At 38.2% G+C, this 18,908-nt stretch overlaps 1 protein-coding gene across 1 annotated transcript in view; it reads right to left on the bottom strand.

The window, feature by feature from the left end:
• Positions 1–18,908, bottom strand: part of ZFYVE9 (zinc finger FYVE-type containing 9) — an 88,928-nt gene that overhangs the window by 12,228 nt on the left and 57,792 nt on the right. The window contains exons 7-10 of the mRNA XM_042464310.1: positions 14,278–14,400; positions 11,076–11,231; positions 1,592–1,816; positions 400–482 (exon numbers count right to left, since the gene is read on the bottom strand). Of these exons, the coding sequence (XP_042320244.1) occupies positions 400–482; positions 1,592–1,816; positions 11,076–11,231; positions 14,278–14,400 (587 nt within the window). The remainder of the gene's footprint in view (positions 1–399; positions 483–1,591; positions 1,817–11,075; positions 11,232–14,277; positions 14,401–18,908) is intronic.

Raw genomic sequence — 18,908 nt, 5'->3', positions numbered from 1 at the left:
ATTTAGAAAAAGAATTCACAAAGTAAACCTACTGAATTTCTGCAGTTGTCATTAGGGTTCACAAAGTTTTTTTGTGCCACTGTAAACTAGGATCCCAACAGAGACAAGGCAGAAAGTACCTTTAACTTTTTAAAAGGTTTGAATAGACAAGTATCCACAACTATTTAAAAATCCAGTTCATGTCTTCAGAGATGTCAAAAATTGTCAAGGTGACTTCTTAATATTTGCTCTTGGTTTAAAGATGACATTTGTTTAATCAATTCTAGCATGCTGGATCTAGGTGAAGAATTCTAGGTAGCATAATATTTTCACAATAACCATATACTCAAATGGGGAAAACATCTTTTTTTATTTCATTACTACTGTATAGCGAAAATAAATCTTGTGGCCTTGACTTACTGCAAGGAGATTCATAATTGTGTGTCCAGTCTCTCCAAACAATGGTTTACGGAATCTGACACTGAAAAGTGGGCATGGATACACTAAGAAAATAAAAACGGATACAAGAAATCAGCTTCAAATTTATCTTACAAAACATTTTCTCAAACTACACTGCATTTAAAAACTAGATATAAAAATATCATAAATACAGGGACTTACAAGGAAGGTGTATTTTCATACATTCTGGTATCAGTTTGGTTTTAGATCATTGCAGAGATAGAATGAAATATGTCTTAAGCTTTCTGTCTTGAGCACAGAATTTTGCTGAGATAAGATGCCTACTGTTTTCAGGACAACCTTCCATGCTCTTCTTTGCCACAATAGGAAAATGTGAGTGCCGTCTAACCATAAGCCTGACAGTGAATGAACAACTATATCTTCAAACAATGACAAAGACTCTGGAAATTAGGGTTTAATACTAGGTTTTGCGTGCAGTTTTAATTTTAAAGATTGGGTAGGCTTCAGATGCTTCTAAATTTTTTGGATAAAGGTACTAATGAGTACAACAACTTTGAAAGTCATGACTACGCAAATTAATGTGGTTAAATCCTAGAGTGAACTTGGCAATTGTTTATTTTTATACATATACAAACAGCACATATAAAGAGCAAGCAAAAACAAACATAGTCTTGTCTAACATAATGGTTTGGTTTTGCTCTGTGAACAGAAAAAAGTTTCAATGAAAGAGCTATGGTTAAGCAAAGAACTCTTCTGTGAACAGAAATTCCTTCCTTTTTATGAAGCAAGAAGTCAGGATCCAATCCAATGTTACTGGTAACAAAACTGGGAAATCCACTAAAAAAACTTCTTGTTTTTTAGCCTTTCTGTATGTGTTATTCTAAAATAATAACAACAACAACAATAATAATTATTATTATTTATTTATAGCCCGCCCAATAAAAATACAGCAATAAAAATACAGAGAATACAAAAAAAAATTAAAATACAATAAAATAAGATAAAAGAGAGTGATGTAAGTCACAGAATTCACAGCTAGACCTGATGGAACTGGGCCTGTCTTTTTCACTCCCTCCCAGGTCCGATGATGACAGTAGCTATGGAGGGAGGGTTCTTTTTCTTGAGGCAAGAATTATGCCAACATTCAATATTATTAAGGAGGATCTATATATTTAAGAAAAATAAGACTTACGTCTGTATTCAGCTCCAAGTCTCAGCATCAGTCGGATGGGAAATACTTTGGCCCAAGGAGTCTCCCATTTTTGTATAAGAATCCCAAATAGGTATGGTGGAGTAGGGAGCACCAAGTCCTGTAGTGACTGATATGCAGGAGTAACATACAAAAAGCCACCATGTTCCTTACTACTGAGAAAACTCTGGCTGAAAAATGAGTGTCCTAAATTGCTCACAACATTTCCTACAAAACCAAAAAATATATATTTAATAGGCATATATCATCAAAAATTAAAGTGAGAATTACAGACCACTAATAGTTAGGAAGAAAACTCTTTTTTGATGATAAATCATAATAACATAAAGGAACCTGCTCACAACCATAGACATATAATGCAAAATTATTTTTACTCAGTTGAAAATAACACTATTTTTCAAATTCATTCAAAAAAAATTCAACATATACTAATTGTTTGTCAATGAAATCTCTACTATTCAGTCTCCAGGTGAAGTACATTCAGAAAAGCATCACTCATGCAACACTAAAAAATATTTTGATCCTATTTACTACACTAATCTGATTTATGCATGACAAGGTCCAGTACTAAAGAACTAAAATAGTTTTAGTACTAAAGCTAAAACCTTTACCTTTTCTCACTCTTTGCTACTTTGTAACTCAGTACAAATCTAAATTGCTATGGGGAGTGTGCACAAGAATATGCACAAATATCCACTGACATTCTCTCAGATACTTTAAAGTGACAGAGCTTTAGTTACTGAGTAGTTCAAAAATATAATATAGCATATATAAAGAATTAAGCTACCCCTAAAGCTCTTAATTTTAATCAACTCTAATCCAGAGTTCTGAAAGAAATTATTTCACTCTGATAAATGAATCCCTGCGGAGGCATGGAAACCCACTGGGAAACCTTGGGCAAGTCATAGTCCCTCAACCTCATAGGAGGCATAGGTGAAACTCCTACTGAACAAATCTTTCCAAGAAAACTCCATGATGATGATGATGATGATGATGATGATGATGATAATATAGGTTCATCTAAGAGTAACTATACGTCAGTTGTTATTGTCTGAAAGGCACACAACAACAACAAATAATGAACGGGTGCTTTTCTTTAGTATTTTTTCAAAAGCTTGACTAATTTTTCTCTTACAGTACTAATTTAAACATTCATACAAGAACAAGATACAGTGCTGCCGCTTCAGAATACATTTGGGTGGTTCATATATTTGGATTCTCTGCATAATCAGAAGCACTCTATCTCAAAGATCAGCATTTTAGAGAGATGATAACTTTCCATATGGAGGATATTTTTGACATTCAAGAGTATTCTAAAATGTAAACTCCCAATACTGTATCTGGAAAGATATAGCGGGAATGTTTTAGAAATGTGTAAAGATCTAGAATTACTTAAAATATAGAAAATGAAGCAAGGGGGGGGGGGAAGAATTTTAGCAGGGGGTTGTAAACTGTATTTTTTATCAGGCTTCCCTGCCTAAGTGCAATTTTTAGAATTTTAAAACTGAAGGGACTATGCTGTTTCAGTAGCAATCTATTAATTATAATTTCCAGCAGCACATTCAGAGAGAAGTCCAATAGAAGGCCTAGTAAGTGGACAAACAAGTATTTTGGAGTCTCAGTCACGTGCTAAGCGATGGAGAATAGATTTTGTAAGTCAAACATGATCAAGATATTTCACTTCTCAAGATACATAAACATTATTTTTGCCTAAATGTCACATCTACCCAAACAGGTTTTGCAGATCTTCAGAATGATAAAAAAAAACTCTACAAAAACATTTTAACAGAGGTGACAGTAAGACACCTACACACACCTTAAGAGTAGCACCCTTAAATCACATTCAGCTCTTTGATATACCTTTGCTGTGTTCAGACTCTATTTTTTCTATTCAATACAGAGAAAATCTGTACTGAGAATACAGAACTATTGAGATACCACATTATATTATAGGTCTGTTCCAGCACCATGAAATTGTTTAATAATGTTAGGATTACACATGGAGTAAGGATGAAATGGCAGAGCCGTGGCAGAAACATGTTAAGAAAATATGGGCAAAATAAAGTTGGCCACAATTTTGTTAGTTCCTGTTTATATAATATGGTACGGCATGTGAGGAGAATTATGATTTCAGAAAGCTTGAGCGTAACCCTCCCAAGACTCCCAAGTAGCTTCCTCAGTGAGGAGGTGGGGAACACATCTTGCATACCCCAGCTATGGACCCTTCTGATGAGCTATATTCAACATTGCACTGCAGTGTAAGAATCAACATATCAGAACCTTCTTCCTCTTCCCTGCAGCCCTTTGCATCATCCAAAATCAGTTCCAGGGGATTTCTCACCTCCTTTCACCTATCTTTGGCGGTACATGGAGTGTTGTAATCTACTCATCAAACTGAATGTCAATGGATTCCACAATTCTGCCAGTTCAACGCCACCACTGCATTATGATCAATGTTTCTAGCATATGCTGAAAAGTTGCAATGATACTATAGCAAGCCCAGGAACAGCCCAGAAGTGCTCCCTGAAGCTCACTCCTGGGCCTCACTTCCAGGAGGTGAACAAGCTCAGGTGACAGGCTTCCAGTGCAGAGCCAGAACTTGGCTGCTGCTTCACCTTCCCACAGCCATTCCTGCTTGTGACAAGGCCCAACTGAGACTCTCCAGTAACTGAGGAACCTTCTGTTTGGGATAATAATGGTAAAATGATAGAAACAGATTGTTTACAAAGGCATTGGTATAACAGTACAAAGCACAAAGTTCTTAGTCTGGATAAATTTAAATGTGCATACAATGTTGGACAGAAAAACAAACCTGATAATATTTTTCTAGAGTATGTTATCTTCACAGTTATCTTTATCTCCTGCACATGTTCGGATATGCATAACTCAACACATGAGCTGCAGTTGAGACAGCTTTTTTTCTTTCTTAGCTGACAGAAACTTTCATTCAGCACTAAATCCAGTTTCTCCTCCCTCCATTAAAAGAAATCTTCTTTACAGCTAGTCTAATTTGTCACATGAGAAGTGGGGTGACTGATAAATTGAGAGTCCAGCTCTAAGGGACACAGCTAGTTCAGTGTCAGTGCCTCATGCTTTTGGGAAATTTTGAACTGCTTGGAATAAATGCTCTGTTCTTTCTCCTTCAATACAGACAGAAACTGATGAAGCAGCACTGGCAAAGTCACATTTTCATTTGTAATTTGCTTATCTCCTGCAAGATATGATGTACCAGACATGATAGAAACACATAATTTGGCCTTCAATTCATATTTCCCAACTAAGTGCATGATTAGGAATTTACCTTGATGGAAAAATGGAATTGCAAACAATTCCTGCAATATTTTCCACAGTGATGCAAGAGCATTTTTATTTACTGTTGCCTTTTTTCCCTATGTATGTGTGTACCTGCCTTCAAGTCTCCTGTTGACATATGACGACCCCATGAATTTCCTAAGAGTTTTTTTAGGTAAGGAAGCTGCAAAGGTAATTTTGCCAGTTCTTTCCTTTGAAATATAACTACAGCACCTGGCACTCGTTTGGTGGTGTCCAAGTCTAAGCAAGCTTACCCTGCTTAGCTTTCAAGATCAGAAGTGATCTGGTGCCTTTATGGTATTTAACCCCCTTTCTCTACGTACTCTATCTATATATAAAATGCAATTAAAAATGGACAATATATTATAGCAATAGAAAATGATTGGTGGTAAAATAATTTTTCATGAGAGTAATTATGAAGAAAAATGGCTTTTTAAGAAGCTTTTTCAAACTGAAAAAAAAATCAAACTTAACTAGTATTGAAATTTTCATAGTTATACAAACCAGTCATTCACATTTTTGCCTGTAGGATATTTAATAATACATCTTTTCTTAGATAAAAAGGTTTTCCATAAAAGTAATGAAATAGTATTACTTGAAAGTCTGTCACTCAGTTCATGAAATGTGTATTAATTAATAGCATGAGCTGTATTTGATTAATTATGGAACTACATTTTCCATTCAGATTAAAACAAAATGCTTCTGAAGCAACACATTTTCATGGTATTTTGGTCATACACTTATATATCACAACAGTCCTCATTATAGAAAAGCCTTTTCCTCATGTTTGGGAGTTAAAAGGGAGAAAGTCTGAAAACATCAGTTACATTTCAAAATATTATTTAGATTTAATCTGTAGCTACATTTTTCAGGGACACTTTTTAAATCAATTAATAGTATGTTAAAGTTCATTAAGCTTCCCTATTCTAATTATTAGACAGGGTTACAATGTTTCTTATGTACTGTGAAACGGAAGCAAAGAACTTTCCCCAATAAGAGTCATATTCCCTTGATGGTAGTATTCTGAGACTCATGCCACTTTCCCTGTGCATGCTTCCCCCCCCCCCCATCCTCCCTCCCACACACAAAGTTCATTTGGAAAGAGAACATATGAGATGAGGTATGAGAAATAAATCATGAATCCCAGCTCTTGTGTTGTTCTCCGCCCCAAAGAGACAGATCACTGGCTAACAAGGCCTGATATCCTACCAGATGGTGAACAGCTGATTGTGGATATGCAGTCTTAGGACATCCAGGTCTTGACAGAAGCTAAGCTCAAACACATATGCGCTCAATGCTTTAACTGTAGTTACTTAAGTATATACTAAGCCCTGATGAAAATTTACCCATTGCTATAGTAGAAGTAAAGGAAAGAAGAGAAGCAAAAGAAAAGGAAGGTAGGAACAAAACCAGGACTATGAATGCAATTGTACAACAACTAGTGTGCAAGGATAAGGAGAATTACAAGTAAGGATCAATGCAGATAAATAGAAATCAACAACAAAAAAGGAAGAATGAGGAACCTCTTCCACAAGATCTAGGAACTCAAAGGGAAGTTCAAACCACGGGCTAGGGTGCTCTATGGCAAGAAAATGTACATACCACAATATCAAGAAGAAATAAAAAGATGTTGGATTCAATACAGAAAAGAGTTATATAATGAAGACGAACTCCAAAAGAGAGGTAGAAGCTGCAATAAGAGAAACTGGAAAAAACAAATCACCAAGAACAGATGATATTCCAACTGCACTGCTACAAACCAGACAACAGAATCATCTCTAGTGTTAACTAATATATGTCACCAAATATGGAAAATAAAATGGTTGCCAACAGACTGAAAATGTTAATATACATCTCCACCCACAAAAAAAAAAAAAAAAAAAAGACACAAAGGACTGCAGGAACCACAAGACCATAGCGTTAATTTCCCACACAAGCAAATATCTGCTCAAAATTCTGCAACATAAACTCCAATTATGCATGGAGATAGAAATCCTAGAGGTGCAAGCAAGGTTCATGAAAGAAAGAGGTGCTAGGAACCACATTGCAAACAGTTAATGGCACATATCAAGGAATTCCAGAAAAAAATCTGCAGGTGCTTTATATATTTTGTTGCTGCTCTGTCCCTTCAAATTGCTTCTGATTTATGGTGACCTAAGGAGAAGCTATCATAGAGTTTTCTTGGCAAGTTTCTTCAGAGAGGGTTTGCCATTGCCATCCTCTGAGATTAAAAAAGTGTGACTTGCCCAAAGGCACCCAGGGCTCAAACTGCTACAACATGCAGACTACAACAAAGCATTTGACTGCATAGATCACGAAAAGCAATGGTTTGCTCTTCAAGATATGGGAGTGTCACTACATCTGACATTCTTAATGAGAAATCTGTACTTAGGGACAACAGGCTACTATTAGAACAGAATACAGTCAGCCCTCCACATTCAATGGGTTAGGGAAACAAGATCCCACGAATGTGGGAAAACTGCGAAGAACCTGCCCCTCCCCCAGCAGCCATTTCTGGGGTGGGAGGAATTTAGGGAAAAGAGCGCTCCCTTCCTCTGGCCCTTCCCACCCTGGAAAGGCTTTGGAGATGTGTCGCTCAAGCCTTTCCAGGGTGAAAGGAGCTGAGAGTTTAACATCCTCAAATAACCAAAACTGTGAATGTAAACCCGCAAATGTGGAGGGCCGTCTGTATAGAGAAACAGAATGGTTCCTAACTGGCAAATGGATCAGACAAGGATACATTATATCACCCTATTTGTTCAACGTATGCAGAACATATTATAAGAAAAGCAGGCTTGGACACAGAAAAAGGAGAAGTGAAACAGAAGGAAGGAACATCAACAATCTAAGATATGCGAATGACACTATATTATTAGCAAAAAAAAACCCTCACAGATTTGGAACAATTACTAAGGAAAGTTAAAGAAGAAAGTGCAAAGGCAAGTTAACTGCTGAACATAAAGAAAACAAAAATAATGACCACAGAGGAACTACATAAATTCAACCTAAACAATGAGGAAATTGAAATAATAATGAAAAAAATCCCTGTACCTTGGTTCAAACACTGATCAGAATAGAGACTGCAGCCAAGAAATCAGAAGAAGATTAGGAATGGGAGGGGCAGTCATGAAAGAACTAGATAAGATTCTAATGTGTAAAGATACACAACTGAGCAGTAAAGTCAGAATTGTCCAAGCCACTGTATTCCCCATCACCATGTATGCGTGTGAGAGCTGGACCATGAAGAAAGCAAATGAGAAGAAAATCATTTAGTTCAAAATGTGGTGCTGGAGAAGAGGCTGCCAAAAGAAAAAGAAACAGGTCTTTGAACAGATCAAGCCTGAACTCTCCATGTAAGTCAAGATGATCAAACAGAGGCTGCCATACTTTGGCCACATCATGAGAAGGCACATGTCATTAGAAAAGACAATAATACTAGAATCATAAATCACAGAGTTGGAAAAGACTTCAAGGGCCATAAAGTCCAACTGCTTGTCATGCAGGAAGACACAATCAAAGCACTCCTGACATATGGCCATCCAGCCTCTGTTTAAAAACCTTCTAAGGAGTAGTCTCTGCCACACTCCAAGGCAGCATACTGCACAAATAGCTCTTACTGTCAAGAAATTCTTCCTAATGTTGAAGTGAAATCTCTTTTCCTGTAAAGCATAGCAGAAAGAGAGGATAACCGCACAACCACAACAATAGCGAAAACCTTTACCAATCATTCTGCTCAAGCATTATACAATGTGCATCTCTCTTATTACAGGGATATTTTAAAGAAACAGTTCAGGCACCACAGCCTGAATCACTGAATGACTTCATAACAAGCTGCTTGTGATAACCTCTTGCTGTGTTAATTTAATAAACTGTATTAAATTTCCCTCTCTCAAGTGCTTACAACATCAGAACAGAAGCCACATACTAAGAATGCATTGTGGACCACTGCAGGAATTGACTGAGGCTGCTATGACTCTGCTCACAGAGGAGCAATAAACTTTGTTTCTCGTACAGTAATTCATGATCTAATTTGGTTGCCTTACATTTCTGAATGTACGAAATAATATATACCCCGATCATAAAAATTACTACTTCCAGTGTTTAGTATTGGCTTTTGATTAAAAACTATACAACTCCATTTGCTTCATTCATAGTTCTGTGCACCACTATATCAAAGTGTACGAAAAAGAATTCAAAATAAATTATGCAGAGGCCATAAAATATGCAACTATATAATGAAATTGTAATATCCCTTATAATGCATGCTTATGCCCTTGTGGAACAGGCACAGTGGATACAGTAGGACATTAGTGTTATACAGTGGTGCCTCGGGTTACGAAATTAATTCGTTCCGCCATTCCTTTCGTAACCCGAAAATTTCGTAACCCGAAACACTTTTTCCGTTAGCACTGGAAAGCCTATAGCTGCACTTTGCAGCATTTGAATTTCGCGCCGAAATGAATTTCGTAACCTGAAAAATATTTCGTAACCCGAAACAGTTTTTGCCAATCCAACTTTTTCGTATCCCGGAAATTTCGTAACCCGATCATTTCGTATCCCGAGGCACCACTGTATTGCCTTTTCTATAATTTTGATTTATCCAATTCCTAGAAGTATTCCTAGAAGAACTGATGAGTTTTATGTATCCCATTTACAGCAGACCAATGTCCACTGGTAACAAAGTGGCCAGCTTTTGTGAACAGCAGTGGTCTGTCGGCTTAAAATGGTATTTTAAAATTTTATAATGATTAATTTTAAATTTAAATTTAAAATTTTTGAGGAGCAAACTTTGTATTTTGATTCCCAATTAATATTATAGTTGGCCCACCACATTCGCGGGGGTTAGGGGAACAAAAACCACACAAATGTGGAAAAAACGTGAATAAGTTTCCCCTGCCGTGGCAGCCATTTCCTAGGATGGGAGGAGTTTGGGGAAAAGGAGTGCTCCCCCCCCCCCAAAGTCTTTAGAAATGCGTCTCTTAAGCCTTTCCGGGTTAGGAGAGGCTTGGGGTTTAACATTTGAAAATAAAAAAACTGCGAATGTCAAATCCACAAATGTGGGGGGCCAACTGTATTCACTTTTATAATCTGATCTTAATTTTATTTTATTTGCTTTATCTGTATCTCTGATGTTTATCTGTACATCGGATCTGTTAATCATTAATAAATAATATAATGAAATTGCATATAGCTGTGGTAAACTGAGCCTAAGTTCAGAAAGTAATCTGAAGACAATGTGGAAAGCATTTTGCTTAGTGTACAGGGCAAACCTATGGAACGTGGGATGGGGACAGCCATAACAGGGTATCTGCCAAACACACTACCCTGCCAGCTCCACAGTCTTGTTGTTGTTGTTTAAACCATTCTCTCTCACTGGCTACCTTTGAAGAGAAGTTAAGGATGAGCTTCAGAGCTACTATACACTGTGTGTTGAGGAGAGCATCCCCCATATCCAAGCCTATCACAGACACTTCCTTGAAATGGCCATAGAACACCTTGTTTTACCTGTTAATGGGAACACACTGCCGGGTGCTGGTGTCAACCCACAGGTAGTTCTCCCTCTCCACCTATAGCCCCTCAGCTACCTTCAGGAATTATCTCAGACTACAACCTAAATGTTATTTTTCTAAATATACATACTAAGTATATTTTAGCTATTTTCCTTAGTACCTTTTTACAAGATAGGGGACTGTCTGGTGTTGAATGGCCAGATTTCCTACTCCCACCACTCCACAGGCTCTCAAGGAGCATGTCAGGGAGCATGTGATTTCAGGGAGCATGTCCATGCCCCCAATGTCACAAGGTCCCTATCCAAAACAATGGCTGGCATTTCTATACTCTGAAAGGGTCAACCCAACTAATGCACCTCAGGCTAAAACTTGAAAGATCAGAATCCTGACCCCTAAAACCTATTAGATTGTATTACACAGCCTTTGAAATGTAAACACAAATATGAAATGCATGTGGAATATCTGCTATTCTATTTCATCTTGGACAAACCACAACCTTACGGACAATTCTGAAATGCAACCTAAACCTTTACATGAACTCAACACAGAAAAGGATGGAATAGTTACTGCTACACATTTCTGATGACTGAATAATTCTAGTTAGCTACCATGAACAATCATGATTAAATAAGCTATACTCTCACCTGCCAAGGCATCTCGATAAAGCTGCACAAAGTGATTGAAGATATCCTTGGGCAAACACTTTTCATCAGGTAAACACTGCAGAAGAATTACTATTTCTGATTGACCTACTGCATGCATTCCCTTTGTAGTAAAACACCAGCACTTTCTGTTCACATCTGTAGAATAGAAAAAATGATTGAATGAAATGAGGTGGGAATGGAAAGTAAATCCAGACATTACTGAAACCTATTCATTTGCCCAAGCCAAATCAGAAATGACGTAAGAAATCTTTAGTTAAGAAATCCAATATTTTAAAAATAGTAACAGTCATGATAGCATGTGTATGAATCAGGACCACCAAACTGAGTGGGCAGGTATCTTGCTTTTCCCCCAGGTAATTTCCCTAATTATCCCCCCCCCCCCCTAATATATTCTCCACAGAGTTAAGATAAACTCCCAGATATGACAGCTACACCTTCCAGTCTTACACACTCTCCAGCTGCTACTGTTTGAAAGCCACACAGAATCTGAAATCCTGGTTCTTCTGCAACATACCTATCTGCACCCTTAAGTGACATTAAAGATTGTGATTTCATAAACTCCATCATTCACAATATGGATATTTATTTATTTATTTATTTTATTTTATTTCTATGCTGCCTTTCTCCCAAAAAGGGACCCAAAGTGGCTCACAATATAAAAACTTATTAAAACAAATTTTAAAAGACAATTAAAATAACCTAATAAAAACACTACAAAGTAAAAAAAAAAACAAAGTAAAAAAAAACATAATCTAAAACAACTCCCGCAAATAAAGCCACCCTTACATGATTTTAAAAAGCCTGCATGCATAAAAATGTTTTTACCTGCCGGCAAAAGGTCAGCAGGGAGGGAGCCAGCCTCCAGAGTTCCAGAGAGTGGGAGCAGCTACCAAGAAGGCTCTCTCTCGAGTCCTCACCTAGCGAGCATGGGATGGTGGTGGGATCGAGAGGAACTCCTGAGGGTCAAAGGGCTGGCTAAGGCTTAAATAGGGCTGGCAGAGGTCGATGGGACTATTATTATTATTATTATTATTATTATTATTATTATTATTATTATTACTAACCTTTATTTATATAGTGCTGTAAATTTACTACCACCAAAACTCTTTTGAATGCTATAGAATGCTCCGAAAGAGGCACTATAGAGGCATAGGATAACCCAGTTGTAAAGCAGAATGAACATTCCACTCTAATATATATATAAAGTCTGATCAAATAACCAATAGAAATTACAAACTTTCCACCCGGTAATACATTCTTTCGAAGTTATAAAAGGTTTCAGAAAGGGAAATCATAGGTCATTTTGTTATAATCGAGTGGTCAGTGTCGAATATCCTTCCAAAAACCAGCTTGATGCAAAGGTGGAGCAAAATCAGTTATACTGTTATTGATATAATCAATAAAAACAGACCAATCCGGACACCCCCCCAATGAAAATGGTGATTCACACATATGCAAGTCCCATAGAGAATAATGGCATGCATGCACGTGGTGTGTGTGCAGGGGTGCCGCAGGCACGCACACCCATTTTAAAAATAGCAGCTCGTCCCTCGCGCAAAAAGGAAGACTGCGGACTCCAAGTCTGCACATATGGAGGGACGAGTGTAATGACTAACTGCACAAAATGGAGGCTCTGGCAGCCCCTCTGTTGGATACTGGAAGGAGATCAAAGAAAAATAAAATGGAGGCCACCTCATCCCGTCCTCGTAACCATATTTGCTGTGTCTGGCCCCTGGAGCAAGTCTAGGACTTGATCTTCTAGTTCCTTTCACTACAGGCTGGCAGATCTTGTTATGAAGAGAAGTTCTGAGTCCTAGGGGTTGACAATTTTCTGTTTATTACATGCTTTTCTTTTGAACTGTTGTCCACTTGAAAGGATTTCTGTTGCATTTAGGCTCAGCTTCAACTTTCAATTATTTTTCCAATTCCTGAGGCATCTTGATGTCCAGCATCTTGCACAATTTAAGCATCTGGGTCTTGGTAGAGGCGGTCACTATGTCATTCTTATCGGTAACAATCAAAGAAGGGAAAGTCCCACCGATATTTTGTCCTTGCATCCTGCAGGAGGGAGATATATGGCCTCAGGTTTCATCTGCAGATCAGTGTCTCCTGACAAGAGATCTTGAAACACCTGTACAAGATAAATCTCTGATTGATAAAGAGACTGCTCAAGACAGTTTTTGATAGTAAATCTTGCAAATCTGATTAAGATGTCTTGTGGATGACCTCTGTCTTGGACCAAGAAATCTGTATATTCTTTCTATGACTGATTCTTTTAGGTTTAGCTTAGGACAGATGGTGTTTATGCAAGCAATTATAAGAGACAGGACGTTACCTGGCCCTTCTTGTTCCTCCACACCTCTCACATGAATGCTGAGGAGGCAATTTCTGTCCTCCAAATCCTTAGTCTTTGATTGCAGGTGGTCGGTAGACTTTTCCAGTGCTGAGAACCTATCTGCATGAGACGAGTCCTTTAGATAACCACATTTGCAGTCTCTTCAATACCTCTAATACACCTCACTAGAGCTGTCAGCTTAATATTTATCTGCTCAAGAGCAGAAGCCCATTCTCGCTGGAGGTCTTTTACCAGGTTTTCTCTTAGTTTCTCTAGTAGTTCTGGGAATCAGCTGCTCAGACTTCCCTCCTTTTTCTGATGTACTGGGGCCGCACACCATTGAAGTCCTCTGACAGCTCCATGTCATCTGAGGATTGTCTTAGATGGTCTGGAATGTAGAATTCCATGATCACTTGGTCAGCTAGACGTTTTTTGCCCTTTGCATTAAGCCTTCTCTGGTCTTAAAAGATTAGCACGATATGTCCCTAAAGATGCTTCAAATGCTTAGGTTGCCATCAGGGTTATGTTCCGCTCATGGAAAGATGTCTGCCATGCTGGAAAGCCAGCCACGCCGCCGCCGCCACCCCCACCCTTTTGCAACCCTTCTGTAAAGTAGCAAGACCTATACATATTCCTACTTTCTTAATTAGTATTTTGGGATTCTAATTACTGCAAAACTATTGTGTGTCTTTGGCAAACAACCACTTTCTAAACACAGAACAAAGACTGTAGGAGAAGGATTTTCTGTTGTGTTACATTTTGCATACGCAGAAGATCGATAAAATCAAAGGAAATGTGTTCAATACATCATGTTATTGCCATCTGCCCCAAATAAACTGGACTTACAATTTACAATTTTAACCATGGACAGCAAATTTGCATTTAAAACAAACACAAGAGGGTCAGGACCACCATCTTCTAGCTGCTGCATCACTGATATATGAGATGGTTTTTCTTCTACAGCATAATCTAAAAAGGGAAGAAAAAATAATAATATCTCTCAAATGGTTGGTGTAAAGTGTTCCACTTTGTTCCGTATACAATAGTATACCTCTGATATTTAATCACTGTACAGACTATTATTATATTCAAAAGATACACAGAGTTTTCAACCTAAAGTTAATGTAACTTTAAAAAAAATACACATTATTAGTCTCAATCACAACAAGTGAAGTTTTCAAAATGCAGAACCTTTGGTCAGCTTTTCTAAATTCTATTCTCTAGTCTCAAAAAATGAAATATGGTCAAAATAATCTAGAAGAGCAATTTAACAAGCAAGTCTTAAGACATCCTTACCATTAAATAATTTTAAGTGGAAGAAGTGTTATATGGAGCAGGAGACTCTATATGGGCAGGGCTGTTAGAAAGCTAGATATGCTGCTCTTTAAGTAAACTTTCTCTTTCTAGGACAAAGGCAATTTGAACCATCATCATCATCATCACCATCACTACTGGGCTTCAATAACTAAACTGTCTTGGACTTATTTTTCTTGGTATCCCACATGCCATATGGCAAAATACTTTTGAAACCAAGGGGATATTCCAAAAGCAGTTTATGATACTGAAGGGGCGAGATATCAATTGTGTGTGGGGAGGGGGATAAAATAATCCCTCCACCAGAGCAACACATGTCAGTCCACTAATTTTTGCAGTCCTCACCCAACTCAAATGTATCATTTCAAAATAGGGAGAATAATACATTTGGAACCTTTTTGGAGCTTCTCCTCTTAATTAAATTGTGCCTATGGTTTGTTGCTCTTCAAACTAGTAAACTTTCAGTCTCTTTCAGTTTTGTTATGTAGAAGAACACATTTTTGGTTGGTGAAAAACAAATGATAGACTTTGGGGAGGGGAGAATGATTGACTCTGGATTGTCCACCCCACACTAGGGTAAAGAAAAGCTGCTGCATTAGAGTATGCAAGTCTGGATATTAACCATCATTGCCTACTAATTTATATGTGAGATGGATAGTTGCTGCAATCTACTTATAGAGACACCATGTAGACACCGGCTGTCCCTAAATTTGTAAGTGAGTAAAATAAAAATAAAAACCCAACTCTGGATGTTAGGGCCTTACAAACATCCAGGCAGTTATAGAAGAATACTGGAAGATTAAATGTCCTGTTTGAGATGGACAGGAGACAGGCCCATTGATAAGAAGGAAATGTCTGGCCAAATGAAGGTCAAATTGATCCCGTCTCAAAGCATATAGCTTTGCAGCTCTGCTGGCAAAGATGACAGCCAACAGAAAAATTATCCACAAGGTGCTTCCTGAACCACTAAAAGAAATCTAAAGGCAGAAGAAGCTATTGCCTTCAAGTATTCCTTGGAACATTAAAAGAAACACACCTAATCCTGGAAAGTGCAAAGCCCTGCAACAATTTAAACACTACCTGACTCATGGATTCAATACATAAGAAGGCTCACCAAGCCCTTGGAAGTGTCATGATATGGCTGCAAAGAATCACTTAACTTAAAGACAGGGAAAACAACTGGATAAGGTCACCAGAAGGCCCAACACATGAGTGACTGTGACATAACTAGGGAGATCTAGGGAGATCCTCTGAAGCTAAAAGCATTCTGAGAATTCAATTCACTTATTGGCATAAGAACCCCAGGTGAACAGCCTCTAAGCTCAGCAATGATTTGGCTAATGGAGACCAAATAGCAAGGGGAAATCAGAGAGAGAACTTCCACAACATGGGAGTTGATTGGTTAGCAGTCTAGATAGCTTGTCCTGTCAATGGAGTGTGCAAACAGACTTGGATTTGGAAGGGATTTCCAATAATGACTTCTGGAATTATGGAGGAGAGAGGTAACCACAATTGCCTGGCCATTCCAGATGATCAAGATGTTCAAGCTTTGGAACTCCCTCCCTAGGGAGGCCAGGATGGCTCCATCCCTGCTGTCCTTCTGACGACAGGTAAAGACGTTTTTATGCCGCCAGGCCTTCACATGACATGGATGCTGCTTTGTTTTTGTTTTAAAGATTTTTAAATTTTAAATTTTAATAATGTAATGTTTTTAAATAAAGATATTTACAAAAAAAATGTAATGTTTTTAATTGTTTAATTGTTTTTTAAACTTTGTATTTTTAATGTTTTATGAGTCTCTGTACTGGGAGGAAGGCAGGATATAAATAAACGTAATAATAATAATAATAATAATAATAATAATAATAATACAGTACCTGGTCCTGTTCCATCGAATTGTAGTCAATACACTGGCAATAAGAAAGGAACAGTGGCAAGGTGTACCATATGTAACACCTTCAGCAAAATAAAACAGTCATGGCTCAGATAGCCCATCCTTCCAGGGCTCTTCAGCAGAAAAGTACAGTGGTACCCCGGGATACGAAAGCACCGTGTTACGAAATTTCCGGGATACGAAAAAATACTATAGGAAAAAACTGTTTCGGGTTACGGTTTTGTTTTTTTTTCGGGTTACGAAAAATTTTTTTGGTGCTTTTCGGCGCTTTTTCGCACGAAATCGCGGCTTTTAGCGCTAGCGCCTATGGCTTTTTCGGCTTACGAACGATTTCGGGTTACGAACGGCGCCGCGGAACGGATTATTTTCGTAACCCGGGGTACCACTGTATGCATTTCCTCTCATAAGGGGACACAAGTACGTCATTGGCCCATCTTATTCCTGGAAGATGATCTAAAGAGTGGGCAGTTGCCCCTGTGACAGAACACAGATGTTCAGCTCCAGGCATCTGTAAGAGTGATTTCCACTTCTACTGGAGGAGGCAAATTAAGCGCCTCTCTATAGTTTTTTGTGGGTTTTTCGGGTATGTGGCCATGTTCTAGAAGAGTTTCTTCCTCACGTTTCACCAGCATCTGTGGCTGGCATCTTCTCTGGCGAAACGTCAGGAAGAAACTCTTCTAGAAAATGGCCACATACCCGAAAAACCCACAGAAAACTATAGAGGTGCTTAATTTGCCTCCTCCAACAGGAGTGTTGGGACAGTCTGCTGACTTGGTTTCTATCTGATGTGTAGAAGTTGGTACCCTGTAAGACCACTAGGGGGACAATTAGTTCGACAAGTACATGGGTTCAAGAACCAAATTAGGATCGAGGTGCAGCAGGGCACAAGAAGATGAGGATCTGTCAGATTACACTGTTGCCTAACCACCTGAGAAGCCTCTGAAAGGCTTTGCTGTACATTAGCGCTGTTAACCTCAACTCTCTACTACACTCGACCTGAACCAAGTGCAAAAGGCAAAGAAAGCAAACATTTAATTCCAGTATTTTACTGGAACTCCCGATACTCTTTTGAAGTACCTAGGTGCCACACGAATATCAACAAATGAAGAGACATCACCAAATCCAAGAAAAGGAGGAACTTTCTGACAGTAAGGGCTGTTCAACAGGGGAACACACTCCCTTGGAGTGTAGTGTCTCCTTCCTTAGAGGTCTTTAAACAGAAGCTGGATGGCCATCTGTCAGGGATGCTTTGATTTAGATTTCCTGCATGGCAGGGGATTGGACTGGATGACCCTTGCAGTCTCTTCCAACTCTGTGATTCTATCATTCTATGAAAAACATGCAAAACGAAGTCTGACAGGAAAAATAAACTCTGGAGTGCTCCTGGGGTGCTGTTGCTACAGACAAAAAGAAACTGAGGGCTTATTAATGAATTGATGGATTGTTATACTAGAGAACTAATAGGAATGTCGGTTAATTCAGAATTAGTGTTTTATTGATCATATTTTGTATTATTGTATCATTTTTATTGATGTAATCCTGCCTCGATCCTTGGAAGAGGCGGGAAATATAAATAAACATTATTATTATTATTATTATTATTATTATTATTAGGCAGAAAGTGAGAAGATAGGTTGCTCAGAGAGTGGGCAGGGCTACTGCCAAAACACTTACATAAGAGCTCTAGAAGATTCCAAAGATGCACTGCACAGGTGCAAGATAACCCATTTGTGTGATTCACAGAGACCACGAAGAAGAACACTTTGTTACGAGGCTCCAGATCCCTTCTGATCTTGAAAGGTAAGCAGAGTCAGCCTCGGTTAGTATTTGGATGGAAGACTGCCAAGGAATACCAGGTGCTGTAAGCTATATTTCAGAGGAAAGAGCTGGCAAAACCAACCCTGAGGAATCCTTGCCTGAAAAAAACCTATGGAATTCAGGGGGTTGCCATAAATCGATAAGGCACCTGAAGGCACATAGATACAGAGTTGAAACACACTTTCTGTGGCTGGTATCCTCATCGAATGAGGATCTATTATTATTATTATTATTATTATTATTATTATTATTATTATTATTATTATTATTATCTTCTTCTATCTCTGTGTTTTGTTCTGTTGATGGCTATATTAGAAAGCAAAGTAGGTTTTCCTGAAAATATTGCCAAGTCCTAAATACAGCAGAATTTAAGTCATATTTATTTCACTTAGGCATGTTACAGCCAGCCAAAATAAAACTGCTTCGAGTCACAGTGGAGGTATGGTGTTTC

This window comes from Sceloporus undulatus, chromosome 4, assembly GCF_019175285.1.
Source record: "Sceloporus undulatus isolate JIND9_A2432 ecotype Alabama chromosome 4, SceUnd_v1.1, whole genome shotgun sequence".
Taxonomy (NCBI): Eukaryota; Metazoa; Chordata; class Lepidosauria; order Squamata; family Phrynosomatidae; genus Sceloporus; species Sceloporus undulatus.
The sequence above is the reverse complement of the archived record's forward strand: the minus strand, read 5'-3'. Positions and strand labels throughout refer to the sequence as shown.